Genomic DNA, 13,851 nt, shown 5'->3' with positions numbered 1-13,851 from the left:
AACATTCAATACACGAGCAACAGCTCTGGTTGACATTCCTGCTGTCAGCATGCCAACTGCACGCTCCCTCAAATCTTGCGACATCTGTGGCATTGTGCTGTGTGATAAAACTGCACCTTTCAGAGTGGCCTTTTATTGTGGGCAGTCTAAGACACACCTGTGCACTAATCATGGTGTCTAACCAGCATCTTGATATGGCACACCTGTGAGGTGGGATGGATTATCTCAGCAAAGGAGAAGTGCTCACTATCACAGATTTAGACTGGTTTGTGAACAATATTTGAGGGAAATGGTGATATTGTGTATGTGGAAAAAGTTTAGATCTTTGAGTTCATCTCATACAAAATGGGAGCAAAACCAAAAGTGTTGCGTTTATATTTTTGTTGTGTATATATATACATATATATATACATATACATATATATATACATATATATATACACACACACACACAAGGTCTATTAGAAAAGAAACCGACCTTTTTATTTTTTTAAAAAACTATATGGATTTGAATCACATGTGATTACGTCAGACAAGCTTGAACCCTCGTGCGCATGCGTGAGTTTTTTCACGCCTGTCGGTTGTGTCATTCGTCTGTGGGCAGGCTTTGAGTGAGCACTGGTCCACCCCCCTCGTCGGAATTCCTTTGTCTGACTTCTTCCTGAGAGACTGGCGCTTTGCTTGATCAAAATTTTTTCAGAAACTGTGAGACACATCCAAGTGGACACCATTCGAGAAATTCAGACGGTTTTGGCTGAAATTTTAATGGCTGATGAGAGATTATGCAGTGTTACTGTTGCTTTAAGGACTGCCCACGGAGCCGGATAGCGCGCCGCGCCCCGAGCTGCCGTCGTCAGCCTGTTTTAAGCTGAAAACTTCCAAATTTAAGCCTCTGTTGACCCAGGACGTCGTGAGAGAACAGAGAAGTTTCAGAAGAGCTCGGGCTCAGCAGTTTATCCGGACATTCCACTGTTAAAGGAGATTTTGTAATGAAAGACGTGAGGACGGATTCGCGCGTCGGTACCCAGCCGCTCATGGCGCGGCGCCACAGCAAAACACCTCCGTGTTGATAACCAGTCGTAAGATTCAGGCGGTTTTTGATGGCTTTCAGTCAAGTGAGTATCCGAGAAATTGTTTAACAGCTGGGCATGTTCAAACCTGTCCTGTAATGCTTCCAACGGAGGTGTTTTGCTGTGGCGTCTTTACAAAATTATAGATTAAACATTCTGAATTACATTTACATTCATTTTGATCAAGCAAAGCGCCAGTCTCTCAGGAAGAAGTCACACAAAGGAATTCCAACGAGGGGGGTGGACCAGTGCTCACTCAAAGCCTGCCCACAGGCGAATGACGCAACCGACAGGCGTGAAAAAACTCACGCATGCGCACGAGGGTTCAAGCTTGTCTGACGCAATCGCACGTGATTCAAATCCATATAGTTTTTGAAAAAATAAAAAGGTTGATTTCTTTTCTAATAAACCTCGTGTATGTATATATATATATATATATATATATATATATGAAAAATGAGAAACATAAAAGTTTTGACAGACTAAAGGTTCACGCTTACAAGGCCATGAAAGTCTACAAGTTCATCTTTGAAGGCTATGTGCAGAAGATTGCATTTCATCCCAGTGACGGAAAGAAATGCCACACGAAATTCAAAGTTATGATGACATGACAATGCTGTGACACAAGGATAGATGTACAGCATCGCAATCTACTTGTCAGTGGAAGACTGAGATGTTCTAGATGGAACATGCACTTAACGCCGGGCAAGTTTCATGCAATTGTTGTGAGGAAGCCGTGTTGCAAACAAGACTGATGGGGTTACAAGAAAGTCAGCAATGTTTGTTCACCAAAATGCTGGTATTGCTGATGTTTAGCAGTATGCATATGACAAATTATGCAGTTCCATGTAATTTATTGTAACTTCACAACAGGTTAGACTGGACTGAGTGTAAGTTTATTGTGAAACTGTGGTATTGATCGGTAAATACCAAATTATTAGTTTAACAGTCATAAAGGGTGGAACTGGGGAAAGCTTTAATTTCAACATTCATTTGAATATAAGGAATTCCTACAGAAACATGGTTGTAGACTGGTAGCTGTTACAAAAAACTTAGGGGGGGAAAAAAAAAAAATCTGCTTCCAAGCTGATAGCAGAGGTAGGACTTCGGGCTTCGTCATGCGAGATTTACGCACCGCTGAACATTCATTTTGTAACGTCGGCCTCTTGGTTTACACAGCTGTTACAGGAGGTTTTTCTCTGTTAAAAATCTTCTATACCACATATAAGAAGGCTGCTGTCCTGCAGTGTAGAATCTGACGTGGACAACAACTACTTCAACTTTTACTCCATGCTACTTTCTGTGTGTGTTCATACATACGACTGCGCATCACACATTCAGGAACGTTCATTCACAAGCCTTTGAAACTTTCAACTGGAACAGATAAAGTAACAAGTTTATAACTGTGGAGTAAGATTAGAAAAGCCTTTCAGAGACAAGAGTGGTTGGATGAACTAATGAATAACTTTTTCCAAATTAGTATCATGTTGTGGAGAGAGTACTAAACAAGTTTGAGGCTGATAGTCGGAAAACAAGAAGGGAGGGGAAATGAGGTGGAAAACCAATTTAAAAACACATAAAAGGATTTAACAGAATTAATTAATGCTCTTTGTTCCAAACAGTGTCCCTTAACTACACAGACAAATGATGGGGAATTAAATTTTAGATGATATATTATCTAGAAAGTTCATCAGTCACCTATATTACACATGACAGCTTTAAGCTGTGTTAACTTTGTAAACTGTTGCAGATTTGTGTCTCCAGCCAAAGTCAGACAAGTATCTTAGTGAAAAATGGGGGGGGGGGGGGGGGGGGGGAGTAGATGTTTTGTCCAGGGTGTTACACAGTTTATAAGAATGTTTCATGCATTAGAACAATTATTTGTGATGAAAGCAATCATAACTGCTGTAGAAGCAGAATAATATGACTACAAATTGGCTCAAGAATAGAACTGCAATCCTGAGCTTGAATAACAACCAAATTTAACCACATATTAACCAAATAGTACACAATAACAAATCAAAGGATTTCACCTTTGGCAAATAAACAGCTCTTAAGAAATAAAAGGAAAACAAAGGGGAAAAGACCTTAAGCATGGCTACACAGGAAGAGAGACAGAATCTGATTTAAATCAATCACTGGGGTGATGGATCTGGACAGTCACTGAGCTCAACACCTACACCACATCGGACACTTATAGGACACGCCTGGAAACCAGTCTGACAGATTTAGGGGGGTATGAGTGTCTTTACTGTAGGTTTCTTGCCCTCCTTGAGCACAGTCTTGCGTCTCAACACCCCCTGGACTGTGGCTGCTCCCGGATACAAATGAACTGCAAGATCCTCGGACTCAGCTGAGCTGCAATATGAAAGACAAATATTACATTCTGTACAAACAGGCCTGCAAAAACCATGCACGTACACATTCAAAATAAAACAGCAGCTGGACTAATAGTGACAGCAGGCAATCTGCAAACCCAGCTTCAATACGATGCAAGTTTGTTAAACCCATAGCAATTTATCCTGTCTTATTGTCACAGAGGTAATTTTCATAGATAAATAGCTTTATGCTGCTGTTCGCAAAAAAAACAACAAAAACAAAACAAAAAACAAAGGACAGACAGGGAAGCTGGTTTGCAGATTGTGTCTGTCTGGAAAACCAGAGCAGGAAGCCCAGTGCCCAGTGAAGACGACTGAGGCCTGGTGGAAAAAGAAGAAACCCAACCGTAACAGCAAAAGATGCTTATGCAATATTTGAGAAAACTGGCTGCAATAATCCTCAAGAATCTGTTCCTTTTCATCTTAGGAATGAGGCCGTAACAGTTTGTTTCCAGCAACACATGGAACTCCGTGTGACTATGGAAACTCGTTTCTGTGCACGAAACATGCAAGAAATTAAGGAACAAAAAAGCCAAATCACAGATGGGTGGTAGACAGCAAGAGATAGAGAACTATAACCACACACACACACACACACACACACACACACACACACACACACACACCTTTTCCCAGACTACAAATAAACCCACTAGTACACACTAAGCACCAGAAAGGCAGTGTCCCCTTGCAGGACCTGAGGGGTGTAGAATGAGCTTAAGAGAGGGTTTGGTTCAGCTCAAGTTGGTCTATCTTGAAATTTGTATACCTGCTGGGCCTCAGGACTCCTCTGTAGGGGATGCGGGCCACACGGGTCACTGGGCCCAGAGAATGATAGAACCGAGTCCTGGGATAAAATAGGATAGGATAGGGGCACGTAAAACTGTTAAGCTTGTACGGGTGCGCTTTTATTTTTTATTTAGATTTCCTTTCAACTGTGAAGAGTTAGGTTTGGATGAGGATTGGTTATTATGGTTAGAACTGATCGGCAATTTCAAACCTATTTCAGAATTTTTAAAGTTATGCTATGAAAATGAAGTGAGATTAATATGATTTAGGACATGATAAAACAGTAAATTTTTTTGGATTATTTCTTATTTCAAAAGTAAGGCCATAGTTATTGGATTTATCGGTTTATGGATCCGCCGACTGCTCAATCGCAGACTCAGTGAAAAAAATTTGCCCCTGGGCACCCCCGCCCCACCCCCCTGCTTGGGGTGCCGAACAAAAATTTCAAGACTCACATGGTTTTATTTGATCATCGGTGTTCAGTGCTAAACAAGATGGCGGAACATGTCACATTTTGTGTGTACATCGTTCATGAAAGTGATGCAACTGAAAAAAGAAAAACTGGTTCTTTCACAGAGTGGCAGCCCATGAAAATGTTGGTGGTGATGTCAAAGGAACATATGGAGATGGAGGCAATGAAATATGTTCCATATCAGCAGGCCCAGAGACATCACGAGGGAGAAAAACAGTGACCCTGGCACTGGAAAAAAAAAAAAAAAAAAAAAAAAGACCACATCTGAGTTGGCAGAATTCGGGTTGAAGTACCTGTTGGTAAGAACCAGGCTGTGCATTCCCGAAGAAAAAGAGAAACCTGACAAGACAAAGCGCAATGTCTTTGATCTACTGATGAGTGCCAGTCGGAAATACGACAGACTACCAGATGAAATGTGAGTGGTGAATGCGATTTTGTTCCCTCAGGATGTTCTGACAGAAAGTCAAAGTGTGTTGGTCGTCACTAACTGTACATAGATTTCTCTCATTCATTTTCTGATATTAGCAGCAACAACAGCAGCAGCAACAACTTGGAGCTCAACCCCCAGAAAACAGTGGAGATGATCGTGGACTTCAGGAAAGCCACAGCCCCCCTGCCCTCCCTCGCCCTCACCAACAGCCCCATCACCACTGTGGTCTGTCACCGCTTCCTCAGCACCACCATCACCCAGGACCTCAAGTGGGAGTCAACCATCAGCTCCCTCATCATGAAGGCCCAGCAGAGGATGTACTTCCTGCGGCAGCTGAAGAAGGCCAAGCTGCCTGTCCAGCTGATGGTGCAGTTCTACACGGCCATCATCGAGTCCATCCTCTGCTCCTCCATCACGGTGTGGTACGCCGGGGCCACAGCCAGGGACAGACACAGACTGCAGTGCATTGTGGCCTCTGCTGAGAAGGTGATCGGCTGTAGCCTTCCATCTCTCCACGACCTGCACGTCTCCAGGACTCTGGGCCGAGCAGGTCGGATCACAGCTGACCCTTCTCACCCTGCACACGGTCTATTCAAACCACTCCCCTCGGGCAGGAGGCTACGGTCCATCCGGACCAGAACCTCCCGCCATAAGAACAGTTTCTTCCCCTCTGCCGTTAGACTCATGAACTCCTCATAACTCAGTCACCTTAAGCTTAACTCTGTCACTTTCTCATTTTATCACGGGTCACTTTAGACAATGTACTTTGGTTTTTAATTGCACTCCTCCCACTGCACTGTTTTTTCTGTTTCTCTGTTGCACACAGCCTTTCATATTTCATTTCTTTTTTTTATCTTGTATTTTATCTTATTTTGACACATATGTTATATTTTATCTTAGCATTTTATCTCTTCTTAATATTGCACCATTGTACCGAAGCAAATTCCTAGTCTGTAAATCCTGTTCACTGGCAATGGCAATAAACGTCTTCTGATTCTGATTAAATGATATGATGCTGTAGGTATTTGCAGCTATCAGTTATCCTTTGCGACATGGTGCTGATAACGCCAAGGCCGCGCATTCGATCCACGTATGGGCCACAGCGTCTGTTAGGTTGTAATTCCCATTTTTCCCGGAAGACTCAAAAACTGATGGAAACAGACTTCAATTTTAGATGTTCTATTATGTAGATGTCTTCACTGAACAGCTCATGTCTACTTCAGGTTGCAAGCTGATCACACACACACACTCCGCCTGCTGCTTCTCCCTGCACTCCAGCTCCGCCCCCGAGATGGCCGGGCCGTTCCCCTCAATGTGGATCAGTAAAGTTAAGCAATTATGGTTGGTGTTGCATTTTGACCTTTATCTGCGGTGAGTGCACGTGTTGTATTAAATGGTATGTATAAAAGTAAAACGGTGTTCTGTCCGTGTAGCGTGGTGAGCTGAAGGACAGTATGCGTCATGGCATATAACAAAGTTATTATTATTACTATCATTATCTGTATAAAGAGATATGAAGTTATTATTAAAATTATATGAAGTTAGCAAAGTAAAGTGAGACATACTACCCCAACATGATCAAGAAAAAAGTATTGGCCATTTATTGTTTGTTTTGCAAAACAATATGCACAAAAATGAAAAAAAATGAAGAAAAAAAAAACACCACCCATTTAAATATATAGTAAAAATAGTAAGTATAACTAAGTATGTAATAAAACAAATAAATAAATAAATAAAACCATGGCATGTGTATATCTATTCAAAAGTGTTTAGATTTAATTATTTGCTTTTATGTGCAATACGTATACATTACAATTTTATGTATTGTATGTTACAAAGAGTCATTTGTGATCTTTTATTTCATTCAATTTCTCTATTGTTGCTATATGTTTATCTATTCAGAATTGTTTACTTTTTACACATTGGTGTCAAATGTGATATTTCATGTTTTTTAGTCTAGACCAAAATATCATCTTTTGAAACTTTTATATGAAAGTACATGTACATCTACATGCAATGACATATGCAGTACTATCAAGCAGATTTGTTCATGAGATTGTTTACAATAGAAGCATAAACCTTGGTCCTGGTCCATAATTTTTCATTAAAAAGTGAAAACCCATCAATTCCAGTAGACAACAACTTTTATTATTTAAACTTTGAATATTGTTTCTGTTTTTTGTACTGACCGACCCTTCAAACCATTTCTTGGTGGGGGGGGGGGGGGGGGGGGGGGGGGGGGGAGGGGGGGGGGGGGGAGGTCTTTGAGCCCCAGAAAAATCCATAAACCAAAAATAAAATAACTGTGGCCCTAATGAGTGTAGCACCAAGTACAGACCTGCCAACCTTGAAGGAAGTCCTGGAGTACTTTATGCGGTGTGTGTTTGTTTGTTTGTTTTCACGTGGCCGAAAATATAGATAGTAAGTCAGGACAGGATTACAGAACTTGCAGGTTACTTCATCAACCAGGTAGCATGAGCAGTATTCAAAACCATATCTACATATTTACAGGCCAGATCCTTGTCCACTCAGCTGCAGTACCTCTAAAAACTATTCAACCACTTAGACTTTTACACATTTAATTATTTTTTTATATATACCAGAATTCAGGCTTCCTATACTAAAATTTCTAAAATTATCGTCTTTAACTCTAACTGAAAACAAATATCTGCATAATACACATTAAGTAAATCTATCAAAGCCAAGGTAATGAGCTGTATAAATAAATGCTACAAACAAGCAAATCATCACTTTTACAGGTAGTTTTCTTCAAACAAATCAGAGGATGGAACATTAACATGTCCAAGGTCGACTGAATATGTCTTGGACTTTATTTACCGCAGTATTCAGAAATACAAACACTGTATGTAAATCTAGTAATCAGTGAGGAGGTGAGGGAGGCCACCAACAATTATGAAAACACAGGGGGAGTTAAATTCCTCTCTGGAAAAAGTGGCATGTTTTGTATTTGCATCATCAGTTTACACAACATCAAGGTGGAGTGGAGCAGAGAGGGTTTTAACAACACTTCACTGTTCAGCTAAAGTTTGCTGAAAGGCACATAGGAGACTCAAGTCTAGATCTGATGTCTTTCTGTATATGAATAGTCCTTCTTTGTGGCCGCTCCACCAAGAAGCTGTAAAACTGGTGATGCAACAGACCAAATCTGCCCCATTGCACAGTCTCAGCAGTCACATCCACAGAAGCTACAACTTCGGAGTTGTCATGTGCGTCTTGGTGGCTTCCCTCACTGGTCTCTCTCTTGTATGGCCATTCTGTTTTACCATACAGTACCACACTTTGTGTATTTTTTTTTTTTTAATGACTGATGTAAATGAAATCCAAGATAGTGTCACTGATTAATTTAACCATCCCCTGACTTGTCTCAAAACTGGCTGTAAGAGTGATTGTAAAGTATTGAAGGGTGCCATGACTTATGCACTCAATCATTTTGGCTCAAATATGTTTAATTTTTGTTGTGTTGCAGAGATTTGCTTTCAAATTGGTTAACATGGATAATTTTATCAATTTTAATCCAGAGAAGCCTGAATTCTATTTTGTTCTGAAATGGTATAAAGAAGTTAAAATATGTAAAAGCTGAAGGGGGTGAATATTTTTTAAAAGGCACCGTACCTGCCAACGTTGCTTTATTTGTGTGTATGTTTTACTTCATGAGTTAAATATGAAGAAACAACAGACAAAATAATAACAAAACAAATGAAACATGGTTTTTCCCCTCCATTTAAAAAATAATATGGTTTCACTGTTTTTACAGCCTTGCACTTGCATTGTGACACTTTTAGCCTCAGAAGTGGCAAACTTTTCTATGCCAAAAACCTAACGCTAACAGGCTAATCTCAGTTCAGGTGTTTAACGCATTTTTTTTTTAAGAGACTAGGTGATGGTTTTCATGAAGAGCTTTGCCTGGATATTAAAAATTGTGAGAGGCTTATTGCCTCCATAAGGTAACAGCAACCCAAGGTCAACAAGCTAGCCAATACATGCTAATGGGGAAAAAAGTTACACAACATGACATTATGCTTCGATGGAAACACTAGCACAGACTCTTTAGATGTGGAGTTTCTCCAACAAACAGCAAAACAAGTGCCATTATCTCAGATATTTGCAAATAAATGCATAGAAAGGACAGAAACAGCCAGCCCACAGCTGCTAGTTGCCACTGCGAGCAGTGTCTGCTGTGGAGTGCGGAGCTATCCCCATGGCTAGACGCTGTGCGCATTGCAATACATTGCTGTGATTGGTTGAACAATGTGCTGTTTTGACAGATTTTGATGCTGTGATTGGTGAAACTCTTCTTTTGCGTTTCAGCGGGCACAGACTTTGAACTTTATTTTTTTAACGTAGTTTTGAACAACAAATCGCAACCAGCGTACTTTGATGTCAAAATGCGTGGCTAGAACACAAAATGTGAACAGGTTGGCAGGTCTGCAAGTAATTCTTCGGGACTTTAAGCAGGAACACGTACAAGGACCACTATGGTGTACATGAAAACGATCTGTGGCCTTTTGAACAACTCCGCAAAACCCCTATGATTTGTGTACTACTTTGTGCAGGTTAGTCAAGTGATGTTTATGTTTTGTTGCATTTAAAATAAAGGTGTACACTGAAAAAAATGGGTGTACAAACAAAAACACTAAATCTGAGGGAAATTATCAAGCTGCATGGACAGACAATTTCACTTGACAAGATGTCTTGAATTCCGATTGTTAAATCTAGAAATAAGCATGCTGAACACTTAAAATAAGAAATAAACCATTAAAACAAGATAAATTATAAACACTTCTAAATACAAAGTTTTTCTTTTTTGGACAAAGAAACAAATAATTTGCAGTGTACCAAGATGGAAAAAAAAAACTTTAGATTAGAAATGTTAGATAATTATCTTGTTTAAAGGGTTAATGTCCTATTTTAAGGCTGAATTTCAATTCTACCCTTGGTCCTTCCACTTACCCCATCCCCTCCATTTTGCGGGCGGGAGAGAGACAGAGGGGTGTCTCAATTCTCTTTTTGGAGCAAGGCAGAGGGGAAGGCGGAGGGCTACAAACCCCTCCAAACAGAGTGAATCTGGATGCACCTCCGTTTGGAGGGGTAGGAGGAGCTTACTGCTGTCTCCAAAGAAATAAACATGGCGCCGAAAGAGTCACAAATGAAAGAGGCTTTCATTACAAATTACGCTGTTCAGAAAGTTATAACTTGCCAAAAAACTTTACAGGCAATTGCCTATGACAACAACATGTATGCTGCTGGATGCATGTTGCGCATGTTGTCGTTCTGAAGAATATCGTAACTTCGCTCGTGCGCTGAGGCGTTATAATGCATATACACACGAACGCTACGATAAGACACTTTTATATCTCACAATGGAGAAAATCATGATAAAGGATAAGCACGTCAATTTGTATGTTCATAAATCTGTGGATAATAGTGATTCCTGCTGTTGGGATTTCAAGGTCTGTAATGCGTGTGTATTTTGTAAACAAACAGGGAGCCCTGAGCGCACTCGTCTCCTAAAAAGCTTTCAGGCAGAAAATGAGAAGTTTCATCAATGGGAATAAGTTGGAAAATATATACACACAAATATATATGTGTAACACATAACCTGACATCCTAATAAACTGCTATTATTTGTCAAGGAAATTTCTAAAGGAAATAGGGCTGGATGCAAAAAATAGGAGAATTTGAAAAAGAATATAAGGTTGACAGAACTAAACATACATAAAGGTGCTGGTCATAATTAGAATGTCATGAAAAAGTTGATTTATTTCAGTAATTTCATTCAAAAAGTGAAACTTGTATAATGCATACATTCATTGCACACAGATTGATATATTTCAAGTGTTTATTTTAATTACTAATTAATTAATTACTAAATCAATTAATGATTAAACAATATTAATTATTACTATTATTGATTAATTATTCTTAGCATTACTAACATTAATTAATTACCAATTAATTATTAATACTATTAATCATTATTATAAATTACAAATTAATTCAATTAATTAACATGATATGATTGTGATGCATCGAAGAAATCGGCGACTTCTTCTATTTCTTTGCATTTACACAAAAAGGCGAGAAAATAAAAAGAGCAAACAGGCTACTGCAACAAGTTGCGTTTCGGTTGCCATGTTGACAAACAGTGAAGACGGCAGTTTGACACAAGCAGTTTTTTTTTCCTCCTAAGGCGGAGGGGAGTCTCAATTCATAGGGCTAGAGGCATACCCCTTCGCCTTACCCTTGTTTTAAAACATGACTACCAGAGCAAGAATTTTAGCTGAGGAAGCTTCTGCGATTTCAAGCGAAACGTCCTCGTGTCAAGCAAACCAGTCCAGTCGAAGATTCAAGCTTCTCTACTATGCTTATTTCTAGATTTAACAATCGTAATTCAAGACATCTTGCCAAGTGAAATTATCTGTCCATGTAACAAAATAATTTCCGTCAGACTTAGTGTTTTTATCTGTTTTTAGACACCACGTTTTTTTTTTTTTTTGCAGTGTACAAGATACCAGTAAATTTCACATTTATTGCATACTATTGCAAAAAAAGTCTAATGTAATTTTCCTCACAGTAACTGCTTAAAGTCCTTGTTGCCATCGAGGGACAGCTTGTTCAGTGTTATGCAATATTTTGGGGTGGCTGAGAAGCAAAAGCGTACAATGTTAAAATCTTTGATCATGGCAGTGGAGAGATGACATTTGATTATTTTAGCTGCAAAGCTAAAAACAATGCAGCAGAAAGCACAATCACAATCTGTTGTATCGCTATGTTGCTTTGAAATTATGCAATCACAACAGGATCAGGGATACTATATGATTTACTTCTTTCAAGCAAATGTGATGAGAAAGCACTGCTAATATGGATGCAAATTACCTCTCAAACGCTGGCCAAGACCTCTTCACTCAGTTCAGAGCCCTCACTGCTGCCTGTACACAGACCAAAAAACAAAAAACTGCTGCACATGCCGTGATTGAAAATACAAACTCTGTATTGTATTTCTTGAAATACATATATCTTACCAAGTGAAATACCACTGGACAGAGTTGAGCTCTCTGCTTGTCCTCTGGTGGGACTGTGGCTCTCCATCACACTATCGTCTAACAGACTGCGAGAACCAGCATTGGGGAACGTAGCGCTTTTAAACTCTGCTGTATTCATATGGAAAAACTACAAAAACACATAAAACCATCAATGCCAGCTCCATCAAGAAAAGGACTGTGGAGGAGTGATACTTTATTATTCATACTGTTTTGATCCATCACTTCTGGTCAAAGCATATTTTGCTGCGGAAAAATTGTTACAAATCAGAATAAAAAAAATAAAAAACTGACTTGTAGCCCAGGCTGTAGCATTTTCTGTGCCCATGGGGCAGTAGGTTCCTGGGAGAGGGTGGAGTAGCTGCGACTTTGGCTCCTTCAGCTGCTACTGTACTTTTACGGCCGCAGAGAGGGGATGACGATGCCTCCTGACCTGCAGGCAAAACGTATTTAGACCACACACGTCAAATGGGAAATCAACAATTTGCATTCTTTGCATAACACTTAATATCTGCACTGGAACTCACTGGCCAGATCCTCTTTGGAGGCATTTGCTCGTGGTGTGCTGGTGCCTGGCTCAATCTTTTGTGACAATCTAAATTGAAGATGATGAAATGTTAAAATTCACATTTTTAAGTTTCTCTTTGGTAAAGTTCTATGATGATTTGGGCAATATATATACAATAAGATTAATATTTAAGTAATCCAACAAATTGATGTGGGGAAATGTATACAACCACCTTGACAATAAATAAATCAATAATAATAATAAGGCAACAACCTGAAGACCGGAACATTTTTGTTTGAAAACAGTTATAGTTTGGAATTTGTTCGGTAGCATAAATCTAAAGTTTTAACTTACTTGTAGTTGTCATCCTCTACAAATTTCTGTAGCTCCTCAATATACCTGACTGAGTTCAGATACTTCTGGACATGAGGCAACACTGGAATATCTGAAAGTGTGATGACAATGAAGCACAGGAGAAAAACACATACCAAATACAAACAAGGATATGAAAGCTCTTTGCACGCAAAATCACATGTTGACTAAATTCACACTGCAAGTATTTGGCTCATGGCTGGAGCAATTGATATGAAATTACAAGTAAGGCATTACTTTTTAATTTTCCAATAAACCTATATTAAACCATCATCTCTGTCTTTTTCCCTCCCTTCAACTGTGCACATATTCCACTCAATGTAAAATCTAAATATCCACTAGCTACAAGGTGGTATGCGGGCTGTAGTACTGTGTGAACAGTTCCGAAGAGCATTAAGACCAACCAAGCAAAACCTGGGGTACATATATATATATATATATATATATATATATATATATCCCCATCCATCCATTTCATTCCGCTTTATCCGGAGTCGGGTCGCGGGGGCAGCAGCTCAAGCAAAGCCGCCCAGACCTCCCGATCCACACACCTCCCCCAGCTACTCCGGGGGAACCCCAAGGCGTTCCCAAGCCAGCCAAGAGATGTAGTCCCTCCAGCGTGTCCTGGGTCTTCCCCGGGGCCTCCTCCCAATGGGACGTGCCCGGAACAACTCTCCAGCAAGGCGTCCAGGGGGCATCCGGAAAAGATGCCCGAGCCACCTCAACTTACTCCTTTCGACATGGAGGAGCAGCGGCTCGACTCCGAGCTCC

At 40.0% G+C, this 13,851-nt stretch overlaps 1 protein-coding gene and 1 long non-coding RNA gene across 6 annotated transcripts in view; both read right to left on the bottom strand.

Moving 5' to 3' along the window:
- ralgps2 (Ral GEF with PH domain and SH3 binding motif 2) overlaps positions 1-13,851 on the bottom strand; it is a 286,105-nt gene that overhangs the window by 13,347 nt on the left and 258,907 nt on the right. For 3 of the 5 annotated variants that reach the window (XM_034180398.1, XM_034180393.1, XM_034180394.1), the window contains 2 exons: positions 4,218-4,295; positions 3,323-3,428 (listed from right to left, as the gene is read on the bottom strand). In XM_034180398.1, the coding sequence (XP_034036289.1) occupies positions 3,323-3,428; positions 4,218-4,295 (184 nt within the window). The remainder of the gene's footprint in view (positions 1-3,322; positions 3,429-4,217; positions 4,296-13,851) is intronic. The other 2 variants (XM_034180396.1, XM_034180397.1) reach the window with 1 other exon arrangement.
- On the bottom strand, positions 12,477-13,189 carry LOC117519096. The gene is made up of 3 exons (XR_004563172.1): positions 13,063-13,189; positions 12,728-12,795; positions 12,477-12,633 (listed from the first exon to the last, which is right to left on the bottom strand). It is a non-coding gene; the product is annotated as an uncharacterized LOC117519096 (long non-coding RNA).

Source organism: Thalassophryne amazonica, chromosome 10, assembly GCF_902500255.1.
Source record: "Thalassophryne amazonica chromosome 10, fThaAma1.1, whole genome shotgun sequence".
In the NCBI taxonomy this organism is placed as follows: domain Eukaryota; kingdom Metazoa; phylum Chordata; class Actinopteri; order Batrachoidiformes; family Batrachoididae; genus Thalassophryne; species Thalassophryne amazonica.
The sequence above is the reverse complement of the archived record's forward strand: the minus strand, read 5'-3'. Positions and strand labels throughout refer to the sequence as shown.